Below are 24,839 nucleotides of genomic sequence, written 5' to 3' on the forward strand. Positions count from 1 at the left end.
TGTTCAGCAAAAGGAGGTTCAAACTGATTACAATAGAATACCCTTATATGGGGAGGTAGCAACATACAGTCAGATCTCATGAATAATCAGCCAGCAATAAACTGGCATATAAGCTTCTTATTTCTGCATGACATAGAGGGGAGGTTCTATGTGGTGCCTGTATAATATTTAGGATAGAACAACAGTTCTCCATACATAAATGAACTGTCTTTGAAATGATTTTACATTATATTATTATTTTTTATTCTTGAATATTTAATGTAATAAGCTTAGGTAGTTAAATAACATAGAAGAGAAAATGGAAGCTACCAAGCAGAAGGGCTCACACCGGCACCTTAACCCAGAAGGAGGAAGTATTGAGATAAAGTGTGTGACTCTGGAATCACTTTTTAAAAGAATGTCATAGAACTCTTCTGTTTGTTAATCTACTTAAGTGCTTTATGGGTTTGCTTTGAGTCTGTGGGGTAGAAAGATGAAGTTATTTATTTAAAGATATTTGAGATGGCAGTAGTAAAAATTTAAACTTCCATATCCCTATGTCACACTGAATGTTCTGTATTTTAAAAATATTTTCCATAAACTGGTTAAATAACTGCTAATTATGAAATAATGATTAATAGCTTGTTTTTTTCAGAAACAGTAAATACCTTGCACAGAGTTAAATTAATATAGCACAATTTCCATTTTAACTACACAAACTTATGCATTTCAGGCCTTTTTTATTTATGGTCTGATTGAAATAGAAAAGACAAAATGTCATTTATTAATTAGTATTAACACAGTATCATATATATGTGTTTTACAGATGTTTTAAAAGATCTATTTCATCTGCAAGTATTTTGTTTACTTGTAATTTTCTGAGAACATTGCCAGTTGGAAAAATCACACACATTATAATGCAGTAATAACTCATAAGGCAACATAAAAGACAGTATCAAGATAAATCATCTCATGTCTATTACCTTGGTCTTATTTGTTGTTCCTGAGAGGAGTGTGTATACACAGGAAAAGGAGAGCTTCCTTACAAATTTAATCTACATGATGTCCTCTCATTGCCTTTGATTTCTTTAACTTCAACTTGGATATAATTAAAAGGATTTTAAAAATAAATATTTGAGAACCAACAAAGAAATAGCTAAGTTATGACCATCTCAGATATAACAGGTTTTCTGTTCATATGTAATCTACAAAGCACATATATTGTGAAAGAGATGGTGTATTTGTTGATGGATAAGTGTTCTAATTACTACTTAAGAATAATCACAAATTGGTGCTGGAGTTGTGGCTTGGTGATAGAATGCTTGCCTGGCATGTGTGAGACCCTGGGTTTGATTATTCTCAGTACCACATATGAGTAAATTAATTAAATAAAGATCCATTGACAACTAAAAAATGTTAAACAAGAAAGAATAACAAATTAGCTAAAATAAAGCCTTCAGTATTAGTATTAATATGAAATTATTGTTATACTTACCTTCTAGAAAACTTTTGAATTTCTAACATTTTTGCAAAGTGAGCAATAGTACAATTTAAGAGAGAATGACAGTAATAATAACAGGTCTTTTTTTAATCTAATGAAGAAAATCATTGGTAGTCATAATAGAAATACAAATATGCAGTTTTAAAGTAAAGTTTATATTCCATGAGAAAGTAGCATAATGATTTTTACCAAGTGGATAAGTGTAGCCATCAGGCAATCAAAACTTTCATAATTTGGTTTCTCTCCTTTGTTTCCTATCTTAGAGTTGCTAATGATCACTAGCGTTGATTGTGATCTGAATTTTTAATCTCCAGATATATTATAAAGTCCTGCAAATGTGAAGTAAACAATGAAGAACAAAACAGAGATAGACAGGGATAATCTGTGATTAGGATACTTTCTCCCAGAATGACACTGTGGTTTTCAGCAGTCTCACTTATAAACGAAAACATGGACAATTTGAAATATTACCATTACATTCTTTTTTTTCTCCTTTTATGTTAGAAGGGAAACAAAATAACATTCTGAAAGTTTTTCTCTATAAACTAAATTATGTCAAATGTTTTAGAAGGAGGAGGGATAGAAATCATAAAAATAAAGCATTGTGCATCAGAGCTGACAAACCCAGCATTACCTAAGATCCAACTATTAAGTTACAAAATCAAAGAAATACTCATGTAATTATAGGACAGTGAGTGCTTCCTTTCTTGAGTCAACTCATGGTTTCCAACTCATGGTGTGGAGGTAAAATGGGATTAGAGGAAAGTATGTTCTCTTTAGGCTGGGCTGGGTGGTCAAAGTCTAGAGCTTCCATATAAATTAATGAAAGTCATTTATACCAGGAATTGGAAAAGAGAGGTGATGGTGAAAAATCAGATGAGGAAAATGAAGAAAAAGAAGGAAGCAAAGAGAAAAGTAAAGAAGGTGATGATGATGATGACGACAGTGAGGATGCTGCAGAGGAGGAGTATGATGAAGAAGAGCAAGAGGAGGTAAAGGTCTATTGGGGGAGAGTAACAGTTACCAACCATAAAGATTGTCTAATAAGTAATCAGATGTATGGTATGTAATTAAAATCAGTAACCAGCTTGATAGGAACCAGAAGTATATTGTTGTCACTGGCATCAATTCCTTGGTATCAAGAGAATTATTATAGCACTGAAATGATAATCATGCCAAACTGAAAGATAAAATAACTTCCTACACAGGTTTGTAAGTGGAATTCCATAAATTAAGGCAATTTATCAGATTAAGTACAATTAACTAATCTTAACAAAAATTTAGTCAGCCATTTAAGGTAGTAGAGTAAGGTAGTAAGGACTCCCTTCCAGACCTGTATCCATACAGATCTGGAAGGGAGTCCTTATAGTGGTACCATGACAGCATGGACATTATTAGAGAATATTGATGGTTTAGTTTCAGGTGTCTGGCTTAATCAGGACTCCATGTTTTGGATTTGGTATTTCCAATTTTTAGAAACATGGTGCATTTCAAAAACTGGAGTTAATCAAGTTTATTGGTCATAGCCTCTTTGCAACTTTGTCAACACTTCATACAACAAGCCTAGGCTAAGAGTTTCTTCTCTATTCTGGTGAACTTCATCTTCAGTCCATTTTAATGTGGTTTTTTTTTTTTTTTTTTTCCCTTTGGTACCAGGCATTGAACACAAGGGTGCTTAACCATTGAGCCACATCCCCAGCCCTTTTTATCTTTTTTATTTTGAGATAGGGTTTCGTTAAGTTGCTTAGGGCCTTGCTGAATTACTGAGGCTGGTTTTGAACTTCTGATCCTCCTGCCTCAACTTCCCAAGTTTACAGATATATGCCACTGTGCCCAGCCATTCCATTTCACCTTCTTTTTACCATATTCTGAATCTTGTCTTTACCTGAAACAGATCCAAATGTGAAGACTTTCTGTTTTTATTATTTTGCATTACATTTTGTATTTTTTGAAATTTCTATTGATATAAATGGAGAGATTGGATTTTTATGTTTCCAGTGGTTAACTGGCTGCTAAGCTCATTTGTTAAATGATTTGCTTTCCTCATTGATTTAAAACTCTGCCTCTGTCCATTATTAGATTGCCATATTTACTGCAGATGTGTGTCTGAACTCTTTTTCCATTGATCTACTTCTGGAACAAGTTGGCCTGTCTTTCCTGCTTCCCTTTTTTGTCAGAATTTTCCTGAGTGTTCTCTTTATTCTTGCAGATAAATTTTAAGTTTAAACATTTAAAAATTAAACATGTTTCATTTGTACCCAGCTCTGTTTCCAGATCACTCTTCTCATTGCACTGTGATTGAGACTGCTGATACAACTGATCCTTAGTCTCCTATTCTTGGTTCCTGTTTTAATTTCCTTCTCTAAGGGGCTTAATCCTTGCTTACCTTTCATTTTCTCGCCATTACTCTGTCTTATGTTTGGTCTCCCAGCACAGTCTCTAGACAAAAACAGTCTTTGATCTTTTCTGCTCTTTGCTTCTTCTTCCCTTCAGACCTATGTAGTGAGCATTTCTGAGGAATCACAAATACTAATGCCACTAAATAAAATAGTAACCCCACTTTGTCAGCTAACATATTTCCTTTTTCTCTTGTTAAATTACTGCTGTATAATTATTTCAGATAATCTTTGTTCTTCTCACTTCTTTACCACTTTTTCTTGCACTCTTGGCAGGTAATAGTTACTGCATATAGAAAATAGAGCCATTAGAGGAAATTCCCTTAATTTCATATTCTCTGTCTTCAAACTCAATGTCTTACCTCTTCCTTTGCTTTTTTTTAATCAGTGGAAGAAATTCCCTTCACCCTATTTGGTGCTGATAATTCTGCTCTTTTTTTTTTCAAACCATAAGCCTCAGGTCATTTCCCTTTCCATATTTTCGATATCTTTTTTTACATATTTATCTCTCAGTATAAAATGTTTCCCACATTGTCCTTCCAACTCTCATGCTGTCACAAAGCTGCTTCAGCTGTCATCATTTGCTCACCTCTCTCCCCCATTGAGCATGTTTTAATTTGATTTTTACCTCCATGTTATTCAATTTATTGCTATGAACTCTACCACAGACAAAATTTAGTCCTTATTTCACATGGCTTTTCTGAAGCATTCAACACTTGGAAAAATTGTGACAACTCTTTTTATTCTAATATTTTATTTGTTCTTTTTAGTTATATTTTACAGTAGAATGTATTTTGACATCTTACACATTATTCATGGAGTATAACTTCCCATTCTTGTGGTTGTACATGATGTGGAATCATATGTGAACACAGGAAAGTTATGTCCAATTCATTCGACTGTCTCTCCTATTGCCATCTTCCTTCTCTTCCCTTCATTCCCCTTTGTCTAATCTAACAAACTTCTACCCACCACACACACCCATTTATGTGTGTTAGCATCCACATATCAGAGAGAACATTCCACCTTTAGTTTTTTGGGATTGGCTTATTTCACTTAGAATGATGGTCTTCAGTTCCATCTATTTACTGGCAAATGCCGTAATTTCATTCTTCCTTATGGCTGAGTAATATTACATTGTATATACCTACACCACATTTTCTTTATCCATTCATCTGGTGAAGGGCACCTAGGTTGGTTCCATAGCTTAGCTACTGTGAAGTGAACTACCATAAACATTGATGTAGCAGTGTCACTATAGTATGCTGATTTCAGGTCCTTTGGATGTGTGCCGAGGAGTGGGATAACTGGTCAAATGGCGGTTCCATTTTAAGTTTCCTGAGGAATCTCCATACTGCTTTCCAGAGTGGTTGCACCAATTTGCATTCCTATTGGCAATATATGAGTGAACCCACATCCTTGCCAACATTTATAGTTACTTGTATTCTTGATAATTGCCAGTCTGAGTGGAGCAAGATGAAATCTCAGTGTAGTTTTAATTTGCATTTTTCTAATTGCTAGAGATGTTGAACATTTTTTCACATATTTGTTAACTGATCATATCTCCTCTTCTGTGAAATTTCTGTTCAGTTCCTTTGCCCATTTATTGATTGGGTTATTATAACAACTCCTTTAAGACATTATTTCTTTTATTTTAATTAAACAATTAAGAAGACTGTGGGCATCTACTGTACACCAGACATTGTTCTAAGTGCCAAGGGAAGCATGGTTGCTGCCCTTTCTTTTTGATATATAATGCTTCTCATTTTTATGGTTCTTATACTTTTTTGTGGTATCTTGAGTTCTTCCTACTAGTCTCTGAATTGTAGTAGTGTGATTATACTGGTATTGTAGAAAGCTCAGTTGTTTGGACTAGAAGGAGCAAAGTGTGGATCATAATTCAAACATGTTGCTGTCAACCAGGTCTCCTCAGCCAGCAATAATTTTGTCCTTTAAGTGATATTAGTTAGTGGGCATGGTGGTGCATGCCTGTAATCCCAGCAACTCAGAAAACTGAGGCAGGAAGGATTGCAAGTTGAAAGCCAGCCTCTGCAATGTAGCGAGGCCCTAAGCAACTCAGTGAGACACTGTCTCTAAATAAAATATTAAGAAAAGGACTGGGGATATTGCTCAGTGGCTAAGTGCCCCTCGGATCAACCCCCAGTACAAAAAACAAACAAAACAAGACAAAACCAACATTAGTTAAAGTCAGGAGACAGTTTTGGTTGTCACAACTAGCATATGAGTGCTACTAGATTCTAGTGGGTAGTGGCAATGTTCTGGACAACAGTGATTTTTGGAAAAGTCCACTTGAGTTGACTGTGGATCACATCTGGATTGAAATTAAGATCTCCTCTTACAGTGGATTTAAACTGTTTTGTGCAGTATTTTGCTAAAACCCAGTGCAGAGTTCTTCTTGAGTCCCAGTATTCATTGTTTTTGTAAGTGGGTACATATAACTCCATTTTATTAAAAAATTAAACAAAAGCGAAAAGCTTCTTCAAACTAATAAATGAGGTATTTTGAGTGAGAAATTGAAAAGAGAACTCCATTAAAGCCTTTTTCGATGTAAAGTTATCCTTTTTGCTCTTTTTAGCTACTAATTATTTAGTTGAAAATTTGTGGCATTAATTTACTCAATGAATTGTCAATTTCATGAGCATTTTGTTTTGAAGGATAAAATTGAACAAATTATCTGTATAATACCTATATATTAAATCAAGAAAATATAGACTTTGTTCTTTAATTTTTTTTTGTAGTTGTAGATGGACAGAATGCCTTTATTTATTTTTATGTGGTGCTAAAGATCAAACCCAGTGCCTCACACATGCTAGGCAAGCACTGTGCCCCTGAGCTACAGCGCCAGCAAAAACTTTGTTCTTATTCAAGGTTTTTAATATTGTAATTCAAGAAAAAAACAAGGATCAAATGAGCCATCAGTTTCAACAGATTCTGCTGCTTTATTCGTATATCAAAAGAGTATAATTTCTCAAAATTACCTCATTCAAAACACTGAACATAGTTGAAGGAAGTGCTTATGTCTAACAACCAAGTAATATACACTTTAGGGTACTAGAGTTGCCCTTCCTTACTCATTTCTACTTTTATGTATCAGTTGTCTTGCTTACATTTCCACACATGCATGTGTACTAAGGTTCTATATAGAATTATGACTATTTATATGGTGGTCTCATTTGAACTGTCACCCTTGCCACATTCCTTCCCAGAACAAAGGCTCTGGGCTTCAGCTAGGTTTCTAGACATTTCTGAAGCTTGGCACCAGAGAAGCCAGGCCAACTTTCTGGACTGGAAAAATCCTAATAAGCTGGACGTAGACACTTATGTAGGTAAGTCAAAGTAAGGAGATACCTGTCCATGCATTTGGCAGATACATGGTATTTTAAGTTCACTAAACAATGTATCATCCCACTAGGGAAAACTGCTTTAGATATATCTACTGTGATGAATTGGCCAAACCTTCCTGTTGTCTAAAGTAGTTGGTGCCTGAGAATACTAGGAAGTGGTGTCTTGAGGAAGAAAGTAGCACAGGCAGACATGTATGAAAACTAATGTGTCTTTTAGAGATTTTTAAAAAGCAAAGACTCTTCTTGTAAGCCTGTTTTATTTTATTACCTAAATTTGGTATTTATAAACTTAAAGGAACAGTCTACATTGTATTCTTTAATAATAATGTTACTACTTTTTAATTTTAGTTTTACTAAGAAATATATCATTTCACTTAGGAAAATGACTACATTAATTCATATTTTGAAGATGGAGATGATTTTGGTGCAGAAAGTGACGACAACATGGATGAAGCAACCTATTAGCCATAAAATTTCTCAAGAAAAAAATTAATGATAATATAGCTTCTAAGCAGTTGGACAGACTTGATTTATGTTTTGTTGAACAAATATTTGTTACTGAAATAGTCATAATTGCTTTTATACATTAGTTACCTTTTAAATTTATCTGACACTCTGACATTCCTCCTTAACAACTTTGCCATCCCTCTTGTGTATGTTAGTGGATTTTTGTATTATTTGGATTTGATTATGCTAAAGAGTTTTTGCATCTCTTAATCTATGTATTCATACATACTTGAACAACTTATTCTTGTTTAACTGGTCTTTTTTGTAAAATTATTAGTAGTTGTAATGGATTTCTATCACCTGAAGATGATTTAATATAGCACATGGAGCACTTTAAAAACAAAGAAACTTGAAAATTATCTTTTACGTGCTATGTTCTATACTATTATGTTATGACTCCTTAAACCTGCCTGGACTCTTAAAGTACAAACTTATAAGATTGGAGGTTTTATGATCAAAAACATACATGCAGGGAAAAATGTCAGTCTGATCTATTTAAATTTCACATTTCACATGTCAGCCAGTACAGAGAGGCTTTCATTTGGGATGAATATTATAAATACTTGAATTTGGGGCTAACTTCATACCATACAAAATATGAGTTAGTGATCCTCTGTGGTTAAGTTTGACATGTTCAAATAGTTGGGCTTTTGAAAAATTAGACTGAAACATCTTGTTTATTACTTAAGTACATAAGTCCTGGTTATATAAATTTCATGGTAGAAAGCATGAGTGTGAATTTGGTCTAATGTAGTGGCCTCTATTATGCTTCACAGGACTCAAAGGCTGTATAGTTGATTATAATATAGAATTAACTCAGGTCATTAATCTTTTTTGTTTAACTTAAAAGCTAGCTCCCTGCCATTTTATATTCTGGGGAGAAAATGCCTAGAAACCTCAGCCTCCAAAAACTTAAATATGCCAAAGATTTTCAAGGAAATTCATATAATAGATTTCAAGAAAAAGACTACTTCTCATTACCCACCAAAAGAAATGAAGAAAATTTATTTTTACCTATTGGGAAGATATTACTCATTACCCACTAACCTGAGAATCAGAGCCCTAAATTTTATTTCTATTGTAATATTAAGTTCAACCGTGAAACTTAACTTGATTAATTTTCTGTGCCTTAGTTTTTCCGCTTGTAAATTACTTCCTATAAAAAGTGTTTAAACACTAACCAGAATTTACCATGTTTACATTCTCTTACTTTAGAGAAATAAATGATCATATCTTAAAATTGATTCTTACCTTTTAAATAGTTGAAACTTAGAAAGTGACTGAAAAACATTTTGAGAAACAAATGTTTTCCTCATAATCAGGTTTTCCCATCTTTCATTTGTGGGGAAAATTTGTATTGTCTTGTGCAATTTTGCAACATGATTGTCTCAGGAAAAAGATCATTTTCAATCGCAATACTTCCTCAAATAATTCAAGATGGGTATGAGAACCCATCTTACTAGTTTAATGCTGTACTCATAGTATGTGACTTTTCATTTAAAGGAGTGTATCAAAAGATCTTAAGATTCTAAATGGAAATATGAATAAGTCTTCTTTAAAGCTGCAATCTATTAGAATAGAAACCTCATATGAAGTTTTTAGTAATAATGGCAAAGTTGTCATTTGGGAATAATTAACATAGGTGTTTTATTCTCCCTTCCTTTGGTGTACCAGAGCCAAATACCATTTTGTTTATAGAAATCTTATTTCTATATTTGTTTACTTCCTTTATTATAAAAGTGCAGATCAAAGCTTGAACAAGGCAAATACACTGAAGGTAAAGGTATTTCTTTTCCTAGCTTTATATTTGTCGAGTCCTAAAGATAGTTAGGCCAGCACCTTTGGACAAGGATTTACTCGAGAGGTCCTGGCCATCTCTCATTTAAACTTATTTCCCCACTTTGGAACAATTTTTTACAATTTTAAAGTATGTTAATCGTGAGATCAGACAGGGTCTGAATATTGCTTTACTAGCACAAATCATCTTTTTCTTTTCTTTTTCTGGTTGAAGATCTGAGACTGTGAAGTTATTCCATAGGAAGGCAAGAGATAGCTTAATATATACATATGTGTGTGTGTGTGTGTATGCATACACACACACACATAAACACAAAATACTTATTGGTGATGTGTCTTTAAAATTATTATAACAAGCAAACCTGGTTGTTGTAATGTTTATTTTTCTGTATTTAACATTAAATTCTTACAAAATAAAATTGTGTCCTTTTGTTTAATATTTTTAGTTTCAACCTTTATTAATAGGTAAGAAAAAGTAGTTTGTAAATACAGGTTTTACATAGTAACTATGTATTTATTGAGCAGGGTTACCTCTGTGAAATATCTTTGAATAAACCATCACAAACAACAAATGAAAAATCTAGGTATGTGATTGATTAGGAAAAAAGTTGTGATAACAAACCAAGAGATTTGGCAGACAGTATAATATTAGTGTGATCACTGGTTTGCTAAATGATCAGATAATGCTAAGAAATTCAGACAATTCTTCTTAGCCTTTCCTCCCTTACCACCTTCAAATCAGTAGCTTTGCTTTAATGTAGCTAAAGTTTCTGGACTTTGTAAAAATCTCCTTTTAACCAAAAAAAAAAAAAAAAAAAAAAATCTAAACACAATTTTAAGATCAATATGCTTTTAAAAATGGGAAAATCAAGGAGAAACATATGGAAAAAACCCCACAGTTTCCTCCATTAATAAATGTTCTAAAGAACTTTCTCAATTAGGCTTCTTCTAATTTTTTAAAATTAATATTTTTGAAGGAGAAATATTTTTGTCTTACCATTAAAATTTACAGATAAATAGAGCATTTTATATGATTGATCCATGACTTCATAAGCAAGTTGTAGACCATGCCTCAGCAAGTCTTCCAGGAGGAAAACCCTTTAAACAACCTTCCTCTGAAATTTTCTTTTTCTTTTTTTTTTTTTACATTTATGACCTATAAATAATCCAGAAGATTTTGTTTAAGCACAGCAAGTAAAAACCTTAACTCATAAACCGTTGGCAACTTTATCAATCTTAAGAGTGTCTCTAGAATGTCAGTTTGAAAGTAGAGAAGAAAAGTTTGCTTTAGTCAATTAAATTCACCAGCTTGAATTTTAGATTGAATAATAAAATAGAAACTTTATTACATTTTACATCTTTTAAAATATGAAAAACAAGGGGCAAAAAGTTTTAAAAACCAGTTTTACAGATGTACACTTAACATAATATTCTATTATTACATTGTGCAATTGTATAAAATACAGTATACAAAAGATTTATAAATTTTGCATACATAAAATGAATTAAATAAAGCAAATATGTCTATGGTCTAACAGTGCAATATGCACATACTTAGAAGAAAAATACTGATTTCCTGAGCAACATTGTTGTAATTCAAACTAAGAATGATTCCCATCATAATGCACCATTTAAACAGACTGAACTCCACCTTTACCCTTTAACACTTTGACTGGACCTTTACTTCATATTTCTAAAACTAACTATATCCTTCATATTCCCAAATAGGTAATGTTGGAAGTAGATCTTACTAAGTAGTGGTTTGTTTAAAGAACTTTCTAGGTCACTGACCAAGCAAGTAAAAGTCCAGAAAAGAAAGTAAATCAAAAAGTTCTTTGGGGAAGATAATTTGAAATTACATGTTTCTCTCTAATTCTTAACAGGGCCAGGAGACCATAACCCATCTTTTTTTTCTAGGGGTGGACAGCAAAAATATTTAACCTAAATGGCTACCCATTAGTTCAAAACAACCTTTAAGCCATGTCTATCCAAAATTAAAAACAAAACCCAAAAAACCTGCCCTAAAAATAATGTATTTTTTCTTTACTTGCAACTCCCAATTTTTAAGTAACCCAAATACTATGATTCACAGTTTTGTTACATTTGCATACACACATACAAATATAAGGTCTTAAATTCAGACAAGGGTTTCAACACAATTAAAATCCAATATCAAACAATTATGCTTATCTAATTATATAACGTAATTTGCATTTACAACAAATTGAATGTATATTAGTACTTTTTAAAAGCTAAAATTTTAAATCTGAATTCTTAAGGAATTTTTCTTTTAGAGTTTAATCTTTGTTTTTAATTCTATCTATATAACCTATATAGATAGAATTATATGTAATTCAAATGTACAGAAAAGGGAAACTGCCTGATTGTGTTTTATAAGGATATGATGCATTTCTTTCAAAAAGGATACTCAGAAAGACAGAAATGAATTTTAGCCAACTTCAGTATTTTCTTACTTAAAAAATAAGTAATCAGACCCCTTTGTCACAATTTCAAAGTAAAGCTAACAAAAATGAACCAGTGACTCTAACCTTATCAATTTGATGTAAATATATCTTTAAAGGATGTCAAAGACTGTTCTAACTGAAATAATCTGCATTTACTATCCTAAAACTTGATTTTTCAGCAGGTTTAAATGGTACATAAACTAGCCAAATAAGCAATGAGCATTAATTGAAATATCATACTCCTCGTTTCCAGATACCCAAGGCACATTAAAACAACTGAGAATTATTTTACTGAAAAAAATCAATTCACAACTTTCCTATTGAACACTCTGGTCATTTTCTAAAGTCCTCTGATACATACAAAGACTTTAAAATGTTTGGCTTCTTTGTCCTTGTTATGATGCTTTCTCCTGAAAGTATATAAATCCCAGTTACCATAAATATTTATACCATTTCATACCAAGATTAGAGTTTCTGATGTAAAATATTGAAATATCAGAAAATATACCCAGAAAATGAGATGGTATTATATATCTTAAGGTATATACTTTATTATACTCAAAACAGGCAATCCAGACTCCATCTCATATCTATTGAGTCATTAAATAACATTTTTAAAACCCACACTTTAAAAAAATGATAGGATCAGTATGCAAACGTTTCTTATTTAGTCAGACTGGCTGATCCACAGCATATCTTATAAAAATGGTACTATTGAGTCCTTTCAACCATCCATTTTTTGGCCTCTTTTCCTCAATTTGATGCTACAATTCAGGGGGGGAAAGTCTAGGTTGGATATTTTCCCTTTGAAAAACAGGTTAAGAGATCAACAAATACAGCAACTATTTCCTATTTAATGCAAAAGGCCTCTTGTTTTTATTTTTGCTTGATGAACCCTTATCTACAATAGACCTCAATGGTAATAAAGATGTGTTTTTATTCATTAACTTGTGCTGCAAAGTGAAGGTAGAGATGAGCTTGCTTAATTAACCTATACTGAATCCAACTGGACCATCTGAAACAATGTTTAAATTCTAAAACTTATATTAACTACATAAAGTAATATTCTAAGGCAGTAAATGTAATTAAGGCCTGTTACTATATGTAACAGCAATGATTTATCACAGTATGTAAGGAGTTATTTCCTAAATAATGCTAATCTATACATGTATAACACTTTTCATCAAAGAAGTACAAAAAATGTTTTCAAATATCAGAGGCAAATATTTTAAAAATAGAAGCAGAGGTGGGGTTAAAGGGTCTGTCTTAAGCATTCTTTAAAAGACAAGATTATATTTGGGTCCTGACCTAATCCAGTGTTCTAGTGATCAAACGGCAACTTCCCAACCATAACACATTATTTTGGGGTCTTAAAAATATTTAATCTATTTCTCAACCTCTATTGTAGAAGTTATACATTATGTTTCCATTTGTTTCTACCTGTGTTTTCATAGCACATGTCCTAAATGTTTTTAAAGTTTCAAGATGAATGTTAAATACTATCATGAATAATTTCAGAATCAATTTTTTTGCAACTAAATATTTTGGTGGTTCACAAATTTTCTTCAGTTGCAAACATCTGACACTATCATTATTCTGATTCAAAAATTTAACATGAATAATTTTAAAGGAGAATTACTTTAACAATATTTAAATATAAATAGTCTTAAGTAAGAAAAATGACACATCTTCCAATTTGAGAACTTCCTAAGCACAAATTTAAATTCACTTCTGCTTTAAGCATTCATATAACATATTCATGGATTGACTATTTTTAACACCAACACTAGCAATTTCAGGGATTTTATACATAATCCACTTGTAAATGGCTCAAAAACTTTTAGAAAGGTTAAAAACATAAGCATCATCAATCACCCTAAACTCTGCCTCTGAAGTAGATACTGGATATAACCGAATCACCGCATTCCAGACACATTTGATCCCTATTACTTTGATTATGAGCTAACTGCTATGTTTTGTGTTGAGCAGCAGGTGGCTGAAAATCTTCTCTATATAGTTTATGATCATCTTGTTGACTAACATGTATTCCTCTAGTTGGAGCAATTCCATTTTCCATTTCTCTATGCTGTGATGGGGCTGTGATTCCTGAATGGAAATGTGAAGAGTCCACTGTTGAATGGTGACTAACATCCACTTTAGCTAAAATTTCATAATAGAGCAAATAAAATACTGGTGTTATTATACCTACTATCAACATTATCACTACAGCGGTCCACCAGCCTATTCCCCAGTCTGCTCCATAATAGGGATCCTTGCGTTGGGTGTTTTTGTTATCAGGTTCAAAACGGATTTGTTGTGCTGTTAAGGCAGACACTACCTCATTAAGGTTCTCTTTCTTGGTGTCTGTACACTTTACTATTTGTTCTATGTCTCGATCTACTTCTTTTAAAAAACTGCCAGCTGATTCACTAGAAGAAAGACAATCATTAGCTGGCAAAACTTCCTGTTGTTCTGGAGCATACTGAACAGATGAAGGACGTGAAGCCTGTCTTCCTTTTGGAGGATAAAGTGTTTCAGCCAATGAACTAAACTTTTTAACTGGAATTTTGACAGACCTAAGGGCAAAAAAGTCTTGATCACTGATGAGATTATTAACTCTCTTGATATCTGCTACCTGTAAAAAAGAAAAATTAAACATTCAACTGAATTATAAATCACACCAGAGGTAACAATTGTCACTGATCTCATTTGAGAGGGGAAAAGATTTGAGCTCAATTATTAATAATATTAAGTTACCACACACAGAGAGAGATTTTAATTTTACTTGTGTATGAGAATCTAAACTGCTTTTGATCTACCAGGCTTAGGAAATCTCCAACTGCTTTTCATAATCACCTACATACTAGTAACACTAATTAATATAATTTAAGTAAATTCTAGTTGTATCACTTTGTATATCATGCACAAATATCACTGTACTGTTGTGTCTTTAAGCAATTTGCAAAGGAAGCATTACAGATACTTATGTTCTTTATTACAATTTGGCAATTGGAATGTAAGCAAATGTTAACTTACCCAAGTGCTATCATTTATCAAAACTAAGAAGCCATCAACTCTTAAGATGTACCATTATTCTGTGTTATCTTTAAGGCAGGAAAAAAACACCAAATGTAATGATGAAGTCATCATCCAAATTTCAAAGATGTTAAAAGTGTGAAAAAAATCTTAAGAATATAGTAATTCATCCCTCTCATTTGTCTTCTAAGGCCATTTTTTCCCTGAACTCCTCAGTGTAAATGCATACATTTGTCACATGCAATATCAGTCACAGATGATTTCTCTCCACATATTAAATAACCTCCAACTGTCCATATATCCTATGCCATTGTGATGAGGGGGAAGACAGGAGCATTTCTCAGATTACCAATAAGTATGCTAGGCTCTCTCACCACATCTAAGTTAATATTCCCATTTATTGTTCCTATCAATGTTTTAATCTAAGCTAATCATGTATTATCCAACTGATAGCAGAGAGGTAATGTTGAGTCTAGGATGGAACTTAGATTGTGGTTTGGTCAACTGCATGTATGATGACACCATTCAATGAGATATGTAGTACTGTGTTTGGTGAGAACAGGATAAATAGATTTTAGACACATTGGCTTTGAGGTACTTGAGATATACTAGTGGAAAATATTGAAGACATATGTCTGAAAACTCAGAAGAATGATTTATATCCCTGAGGAATGGCAACATTTGAGAGAGATGTCAATAAATCCACAAAGGAGATTTAGAAGAGTAGCGAGGAAGGCAATATACAATGGTGGTTAAAAGATAGGTATCTAGGGCTGGGATTGTGGCTCAGCGGTAGAGCGCTCGCCTAGCACGAGTGGGACCCGGGTTCGATCCTCGGCACTACGTAAAAATAAAGGCATTGTGTTGTATCCATCTACACCTAAAAAATAAATATTTAAAAAAAAAAAGATAGGTATCTAGGTTTGAAGCCTGATTCACACTTTCTAGTTGTGTGTTGAGGCAACTTGTTTAACCATTTTGCATTCAAATTTCCATACCTATAAAATGTCAGTGATTCTACAACCTACCTTATAGATGGGCTGGGGTTGTAGCTCAGTGGTAGAGTGCTTGCCTGTTATGTGTGAGGCACTGGGTTCAATCCTCAGCACTACATATAAAAAATAAAGGTTTTGTGTTCTTCTACAACTAAAAATCTAAAAATTAAATAAATAAAACATATGTGGAACACTTTGAGCACTAATATAAATGCTATGAATATTAGTTATTATTAGATATTAGTAGTAGGAAAATCTGAAACCAGCCAAGTCAGGCATGTCAAGCGAAGAGCTTTTAGGAGGAAGTGGTGAACAGACTCAAATGTAGATTAGTGATCAAGTACTATGAAGAATGAAAGAGGTCATCATGTTGGAAAAGTTCTCTTGGAGTGTGTATGTGTAGGAGTAGGGGTACAGGACTGAAGAATAGCTAAGAGATAAGATGGCAAATATAAAGGGTGCTTTGTCATCATATAATATTTTGGGGCAGTTTTGTTTTACAGTAAATGAAGATTAATTGATAAACCCCCCAAAGGTTGACCCCATTTTCTTTAAATGCTCTTTTGTTTATATTCTATTACAGTAACTGCTAAATACTCTTTCTAAACAAGGCTTCAAAGATTTAGCATCTACCTCTCTGAATGTACCTATAATGTTTTCTGTTTTGCTAAAATTCCTTGATTGCATTTAGGATTTCAACCTTGAATTTTTTTTTCTTCTCAACACTGTTTTATAATAGGCATATTTTAAATAATTCTTAAGATCATTTATAAGCAAAATACAGCACTATTTACTGTATTTTAAAAATGATTATTATAAATCCTTTTCTAAGGTTACTATTTTTCTATTAAAAGAGCCACCCAGGGGCTGGGGTTATAGCTCAGCATAGAGAGTTTGCTTTGCACATGTGAGGCATTGGGTTCGATCCTCAGCACCATATAAAAAATAAATAAATAAATAAATAACGATACTGTGTCCATCTTAAAAAAAAAAAAGAGCCACCCAAAAGGAAGCACTGCTTATCTTAATACCCTAAGTTTGTTGTATCAACTTCCCCAATACTGTGACCAATCCCATCTCTCCTCTAATGTTAAGTTATTCAGTTTTATGACTCTTCCTTTCAAATGACAAATCAACTAATACATCCTTTGATTTTCTCCAAATACATTTTCTATCAGCTTCTTCTCTGTCCTAATCACGATTATTTTGATCTAATCCCTGATAATCTTCAATTGAATTATTCCAACAATCTCTTTTCTGGATCCTTTCCAATTCCTTCCGCCACCATTTTGCTTCACTTTTATTAAAACTATAATAATAATGTTCTTTTACAATATAGACTAAACTCTTCCCCAGTTATCTCAAAGTGCTTCATCCCAATCAGCCTGTGCCACTCATTTCTGAAACACCTATTAAAATTCTTTCTGTTGTTCACCTTATTTCCTTCTTGGAATCTCTACGCCATTGTTATAGGCCTGAAACACTTTCCCCTTTTCACCTCATTTGAAATATGACCTATTTTTAATTGCTCAAATGGCATTTCAAATTTCCCTCCTATGAAAATTTACTAGACTAACTGAAGGAAAGCTAATGCTTTCTCTAAAAAGCTACTGGACCATACTCTTCTCTTGGACCTCCACCTTGTTTTTGGCTTGTCTTCTGACAAGACACATTCAGTCATTTATTTCTCATTGGTCTATTTCTCTATAAAACATGTATACAACATTTTTTTGCACTAAAAAATTAAATTTTATATTTTCCAATAATAATGACAGGAATTGTGTCGTTATACATGAACAAGTTAGGGAACAAAAACTACCACTCAGTTCTTATAAATTTTTAAATCAAAATCTATAATGTATTTGTTTTGAATTTTAATTATATTATTGAATAATTATAATTACTTTATTCAGAAAAAATAATATGTACAACCTCATGATCATAGGAAAATTTTTAAGCATTCAATTTCAATTTTTACATATATATACACATATATATACACACACATTCATATATTAAAAATCTATAAATGTGTTTATTCCTACTGCAATACAGGGAATCAGTAAAAGTTTTTCAAGTATAAAAATATTTTACGTTATGAAAAATTCTGTGAAAAGATGAAAATATTAATAAAAAAATAAAAGAATTTCACACTACTAAAAAACAGCTTTCATGTGTGTATGTATATATGTATATACATATAAATATATATAAAATATACATATATATGTATATATATGAGTGTGTGTGTATATATATATACACACACACACATATATATATTTATGTATATCTTTTTTAAATGAAGATTTCAGATAGCAAATCCTGATAATATTTAGAATTCTATGGACACATTTAAGAAGTATTCTAATTATTGTATTTTTTAACATCAATATTGACAACCCTTGGAATTACATTCTTTTGTAACTACTTTAAATTATTAGGTGGAATTAAAACATTTACTTAAAAATATGCAAGGAGGTACATATTAGATACATTTCAGATTCTATTCCATTGGGAGTATGAAAACAAAAAATTAGAAAATCAATGTTCTAACCAGTTTCTTTATCAATGTATTAACATAAAAACATGTTATGCTAAAGGCCCAAAATGGAGATAACACAGATTTAAAATGGGTTCAATTAGAGTTTATCTATTGAAATTAAGAATGTCTTTCATTTTATTAGGAACCTATCCCCAAAAGGTACTATCTTTTAAAGAATGGTGATAGTGCACAATGTAAAACACCAAGAAAATTCTCACTATTCATGAGTAGAAGATATCTTACTAATACTATGAACATTATATAAGTATTCAAATAATGAGTTAGAACTAAGACTATGAGGGATGATCATGAGGGATATTCATCAAATACTAAGAAATGAAAACACAAGTTGTAAAGTAATATGCATAATATTACCAATCTTTTTTTTTTTTTTTTAAAGAGAGAGAGGGAGAGAGTGAGAGAGAATTTCAATATTTATTTTTCAGTTTTCGGCGGACACAACATCTTTTGTTTGTATGTGGTGCTGAGGATCGAACCCGGGCCACACGCATGCCAGGCAAGCGCGCTACCGCTTGAGCCACATCCCCAGCCCAATATCACCAATCTTGAAAACAAAAATAATCAACCTTCAAATACACACACACACACACACACACAGTATTTCAAGCACAAAAGTATAGAAAGAAACAATATTAGTTATATTCATCCACAGACATGATACAGGATTCTGTGCAAAAAAGACCAGGAAAAAAAAAAGCAAAATAGGGGTGAAGAAACAAAAGGACACAGAATTTATTTCAAGTAGGTTAGAATAATGAACAAATAAGTTTATTCTGAACTGCATTATGTGAAATTAAATTAAAACTTACCGTACAACAGTACTGAAGGGCTATTGCATTTAAAGTATCCCCTTCCTGGATATCTTTTGTTAGTATAATAATGTCATCAAGCCTATCTCTTGATGTACTTCTTCGGACTTTCTCTTTTCCTCTGGATCGAAGCTCATAGACTTCAGCTTCATCTTCCAACATATCAGTGTCTGTACAATTTCCAAAAGCATGTACTTGACCACTTGACTGAACTCCTGTGAGAGGAAAACTACGATTCTGATGCCTCCCTGCCATACTGTCAAAATCTGGAAGGGGGGATAAAAAAAAACAGAAAACTTTGGAATGTAGCTGATCAATTTGATGTATTTACATTAGTCTTAACATTACACTTTTTAAAAAATTTCTTAAATAATGGTTTTAGTTATTTAAAAACTTAAAACTCAAGTTTTATAATTGTTGAAGTACAACAAACATATTTGGAGGTGGAGACAATAATCCAATGGACCATTTATCATAAAACATATAGGGGTAATTATATTTTAACAAGGCAAATGCTACAGTTTTTTTTTTTTCTTTTTGGTCAAAAAAAAATTAAGTTACTCTTCTTCTGACTATGGGAAGAAAATTGTGCAAATTATTTTATATACGTCTTAAAAATTTGTGGCTAAATTTACAACTATAGTTCTGATGGAATCAAAGTATGTTTATATATAAATATACAAACTGTGACAAATTCAAAACTTTCTGGCTTGTGTATTTTAAGTTCACATGAGATTGAAATATATTTACACCTATCACTCTCTGGAAGATGTTAACTTCAGAATTTATATTTAGTACAGCCTTTGCCTTCTATATAGACCATGAATTTTCTCTTTGACCAGGGATTTTCTTCCCCTGAAAACTCTTCACCCAATTTAATTTAGAGTACTCATCAAATTGAATTTATGGTACATAAAGACTGAACAGATTTTTTAAGTGTATTTTTTTAGTTGTAGATTGACACAATACCTTTATTTATTAATTTTTAGGTGGTGCTAAGGATCAGACCCAGTGCTTCATACATGCTAGGTGAGCGCTCTGCCAATGAACCACAACCCCAGCCCAAGACTGAACAGATTTTAGCTGTGATTTTTATTTGTAATTTAGAAAAAGCACTCTATGACTATGACTGAGAATTGATATAAATTAAAAACATCTACCAATTAATATTTTTTGTTTACTTGCATACTCACTCCCAACACACATTCATCAAGTTGAACAATTCTCATTCAAAATAAACACAAGAACCTAAAAAACTAATTCCACATTGTTTTGGCTTTGTTTTACTTATTCACATAAAAAAGGATAGACTGCTTTCAGATATTGTTTTGAAAGGTGGAGAGAGGCAGTTGAGAGGAATTTAGGAGATAAATACTTCAAGCTTCAATGTGGCTCAGATTCGAAAAGGGAAGTTAAAGATCACGCCAAGATTATTGATTTGCAGAAGTGAATAAACTGTGGTGCCATTCCCTAAGCTATAGATATCTGGAAGAGCTAGGAGTGGGGGCATGACTATATTCAATATCTCTGACAGTGAGCTATATAGTTAGAGGAAAGGCCTAGGTTATCATTTTATGACTAATCTGCACATAAGTGAAACTGAAATAGATGAGATCACCTACAGAATTCAGAGTAAGAAAAGAGGGCCCAGTACTGAACCTTAAAGAAACCCAACATTCAGGTGAGGGTGTGGGGAAAAAGGCACACTCATACATTGCTGGTGGGACTGCAAATTGGTGCAACGAATCTGGAAAGCAGTATGGAGATTCCTTAAAAACCTTGGAATGGAACCACCATTTGACCCAGCTATCCCACTCCTAGGTCTATACCCAAAGGACTTAAAATAAGCATTCTATAGTAATGCAGCCACACACATCAATGCTCACAGCACCTAAATTCACAATAGCTAAACTATGCAAGCAACCTAGATGCCCTTCAACAGGTGAATGGATAAAGAAACTGTAGTATATATACACAATAGTCTTAAAAGAGAATACAATTATGGCATTTGTGGGTAAATGGATTGAGTTGGAGAATATCATGCTAAGTGAAGTAACTCAATCCCCAACCAAAGGCCAAAGATTCTCTCTGATAAATGGATGCTGATCCATAACAGGGAGGAGGGAGGCATGGGAAAAATGGAGGAACTTTGATTGGGCAAAGAGGAGGGAGGGTTGGGAGGGTGTATGGGGGCAGGAAAGATGGTGGAATAAGATGGACATCATTACCCTAGGTACATGTATGACTGCACATATGTTGTAATGCTACATCATAAGAAAGAAATGAAAAGTTGTGCTGCAATTGTGTACAATGAATTAAAATGCATTCTGCTGTCATATATACTTAATTAAAATAAATAAATTAATTGGAAAAAAGAAGAAAAATAAATTAGTGGGTCCCTTGGAACTTCAAGGAGCCTAATAATGAGACTATAACACAAAAATTCATTAATATACAAATGGTGGGTAGAGAGGTAGTTTTTTGTTTGTTTGTTTGTTTGTTTTTGTAATAACTCTGGCTCCTTACCCTGAAAAAAAGAAGCCCAAGATTTAGTACCTTGGTGAAGTTCTGCCATAAAAGATGAAAAAAGAAATGTCCAGAGGAAAAGGAATTGTAATGCCATGAAAGCCAAGGAGGACAAATGATGTTTAGACAAAGGATTGTTATGTTTTGAACACTATGAATGAGTACCAAGAGGGAAAGGAAAAAAAAAAAATCAGAAAAACACAACTCCAAAAGTCTGAATTTGTAAAATGATGACAATAGATTACATTCTCTAGGTAGGCAGGCACATCCTTATGTTTTGAAGCTATTTCATACTTGAATCCAATCCTTAAAATTTGGTTTCCAACCCATTGTAATGCTTTAAAAAATTAAGGTTTTCTATTCAGATCATATAGTAACCACAGCTATGTATTAAATAGATTGTTTCAATTGTTCTCAGAGGTTCTACCTTATTTATTACCAAGAACTAGGATCTCTAACTTGACAGCCACCAAACTAAGGCAATCTCCCCACATTTCACATCTCAGCAGTTTTGAAGTCATGATTACACATATTCCTACAAAGATAAAAACTTTATTTCCATTTATGTAACCAAGTCTTTTTTATCTTGTATCTTTAATCAAGGGTATATGTGTGAGTCCTGTAGACTCATAGGCAAATTTTATTCATGTGCATTTTCTGGGGAGAATACTGTTTCATATTCTCAAAAGGCATCCATGATCAAAAGAGTTGAGTATCACTTAATAAACCGCAATTTATACATGAGGCTATAATGACCTGATTATTGTGTCCCTTTAGACTTTTTCTCCCTAAAATCTTATTTTTAAAACTTCATAGCTTAGTACAAGTAACTGAAAGTCACTAAGCAATACCTACTAGACACTTTGGATATTTATATCAATATCTCTCCATAATATATTGCTTTATTTAAAAGACTAGTCTGGATTCTCTTTCTACTCTCCTTTGCAACAAAATGCAGGCAGAGAATATAACACAAACTGGGTATTCGTGTTTGAATTACCAAAGAATTGCTTGTGCCTCTAAAGGAAGTAAAAAGACTTTGCCCAGGAAGATAATTACCTGAACAAACTACTTAGAGGTTATAAAGTACAAAGTATCCAAGTCTTCTGGCTCGATTCTTCGCCCCTCTCATAATTCTATTAGGGCAGGAAAAAGGCATGAAGTACATTTTAGGAAATCTGGAACAAGCCTTCATGCTACACAGATTACAAGAGGCCAGGGGAAAAAAAATAATTACCAGTGGATACAGTGTTAAAAGCTTTCATCAGTTCGGTCTACAACTGCAAATGGTTTCCCAAATACCGTCATACTATATATAAAAACTGCTGCTGGTGTTTCGCTTTGACTTTCCTAAGAGGGAAGCGATAAAAGAAACACCATACACTAGTTCAGCACTGGGACAGAATCACAGGATTGTGTCCACCAGGGGAAAATTTGTTTTTAAAGACTTAATTTCCCGCACACTTTTTTTTTCTTTCCCTGTCATCCCTAACAAAGACTAAACGGCAGATTTTTTCTGTCACAACGTCACACTGGATGATGTGGACGAGATGCCATCAGCTAATAATCAACGCCAACGCAAAGTTGCGGGGGAAATACTGTGTTTGGGCGGAAAAAGCGCTGCCCCGGAAATCGGGCAGATAGAAGCCCTTCCTCGGAGCCTCGGTTTCCTCGACAGTTTGACAGGCACTGTGGCGGAACTGGCATCAAAGATGTTCCCTGCCTCGGGCATGTCCTCCAAGCGAAACCAGGTCCGAGCCCCAGGCCGCCGCCCCACCACACCTGCGGCCGAGCTCCGCGAGGACTCCAGGGAGGACTCAGCTGAAGTCCAACACCGCTGCCAAACCCAGGACCCCACACACACACTTCGCCGCCATATTTACCTGTCCCGTTAGCAAGGGGGACGCAGTGAAGAGGCGGATGCCAGGTCCGCCGCCACCGCTCCTGTCCCGGGCAAGTTCATGACCGAGCCTAGGTATCTCAGTTCAGGTCCCCCAACGCTGCCGCCACCGACGCAGCTGCCGCCAACGTCTCCGCCTTCCCGACCGTGCGCCGCCGCCACGTCCGCAAACCTGCGATGCGTCATCGCGTCAAGTGGGCGGAGGTGGGAAGGGGCGGGGGAGGAAGCGTAGGACTGAGGAGCAACCGCGAGCCCAGAACCATAGGCGTCCAACCACAGGCCCACGCCCAGCACGCAGGCGCCTGCCAGCCTGGGGCCCGGGGAGGGGCTCTGTTTCCAGCCCTGCCCCGCCTCTCCATTTAGGCCCCGCCTCCTCTTCCCTAGTGGAATAGCTTAGTCCTTCCAAGTTCGCGCGTCAACTCTAGACGTCCGACGACCTGCTGCTTGCGCCTGTGTGCACTGTCCACACAGCGCTACCCAAGACTGTCCCCAAGGAGAGTAGTGCTGAGAATCTGTCTGGGAGCTACTGTACATTTCTTCTTACCCTGTATCTGGAGTTTTCTTTAGGGGAGGAACACTGCAAATGCCCAGTGTTGACAGCCCTGTTTTAGAAAATTGCACTATGCTTATACCTCTCTTCATGCTAAAATCTGCAGAAGAGACAAAATACTGGCGAACTGGGGTTAGAGCGTCCATAGTGGCTATAGGTGAGGAAAGTGAGCCACCTAGAGCCAGGCCACAGGAAGTGTTTGCCCTGTGGCCTCTTTCTCAGGCTCTATGAGACAAGCGTGTCAACAACTTGTAACCTAACTTATTTCGGTTTAAAAATTAACTGGAAGTCATTGGTAGTTAATGTTGGATTCTGTGCAATATTATTCGTTAAATAAGAAATTGGTGTCTTCATGTATGATATTTCTCATAAACTTACTAAACGAGAATAAACATGTTTAAATTTATGTAAATGAATGTAAAAACATTCTAGAGTCTGATTTTTCCC

At 34.0% G+C, this 24,839-nt stretch overlaps 2 protein-coding genes across 3 annotated transcripts in view; one reads left to right on the forward strand and one right to left on the reverse strand.

Annotated features, from left to right (window-relative positions):
• The window catches only part of Polr3g (RNA polymerase III subunit G), a 38,360-nt gene extending 28,276 nt beyond the window's left edge, over positions 1-10,084 (forward strand). For both annotated transcript variants that reach the window (XM_046428466.2, XM_058574583.1), the window contains 2 exons: positions 2,323-2,472; positions 7,620-10,084. In XM_046428466.2, coding sequence (XP_046284422.1) covers positions 2,323-2,472; positions 7,620-7,706 — 237 coding nt within the window. In that variant the 3' untranslated portion in view covers positions 7,707-10,084. The remainder of the gene's footprint in view (positions 1-2,322; positions 2,473-7,619) is intronic.
• A 775-nt stretch (positions 10,085-10,859) lies between these two features.
• Positions 10,860-24,028, reverse strand: Lysmd3 (LysM domain containing 3). The gene is made up of 3 exons (XM_046428474.2): positions 23,826-24,028; positions 19,417-19,682; positions 10,860-14,645 (listed from the first exon to the last, which is right to left on the reverse strand). Exons 2-3 carry the CDS (start codon positions 19,669-19,671, stop codon positions 13,980-13,982), a joined length of 921 nt encoding a protein of 306 aa, XP_046284430.1. The 5' UTR covers positions 19,672-19,682; positions 23,826-24,028; the 3' UTR covers positions 10,860-13,979.
• Positions 24,029-24,839: the final 811 nt, after the last annotated feature.

This window comes from Marmota monax, unplaced genomic scaffold (assembly GCF_021218885.2).
Source record: "Marmota monax isolate L192 unplaced genomic scaffold, Marmota_monax_Labrador192_F-V1.1 WCK01_AAM20220418_F8-fsc00018, whole genome shotgun sequence".
Taxonomy (NCBI): domain Eukaryota; kingdom Metazoa; phylum Chordata; class Mammalia; order Rodentia; family Sciuridae; genus Marmota; species Marmota monax.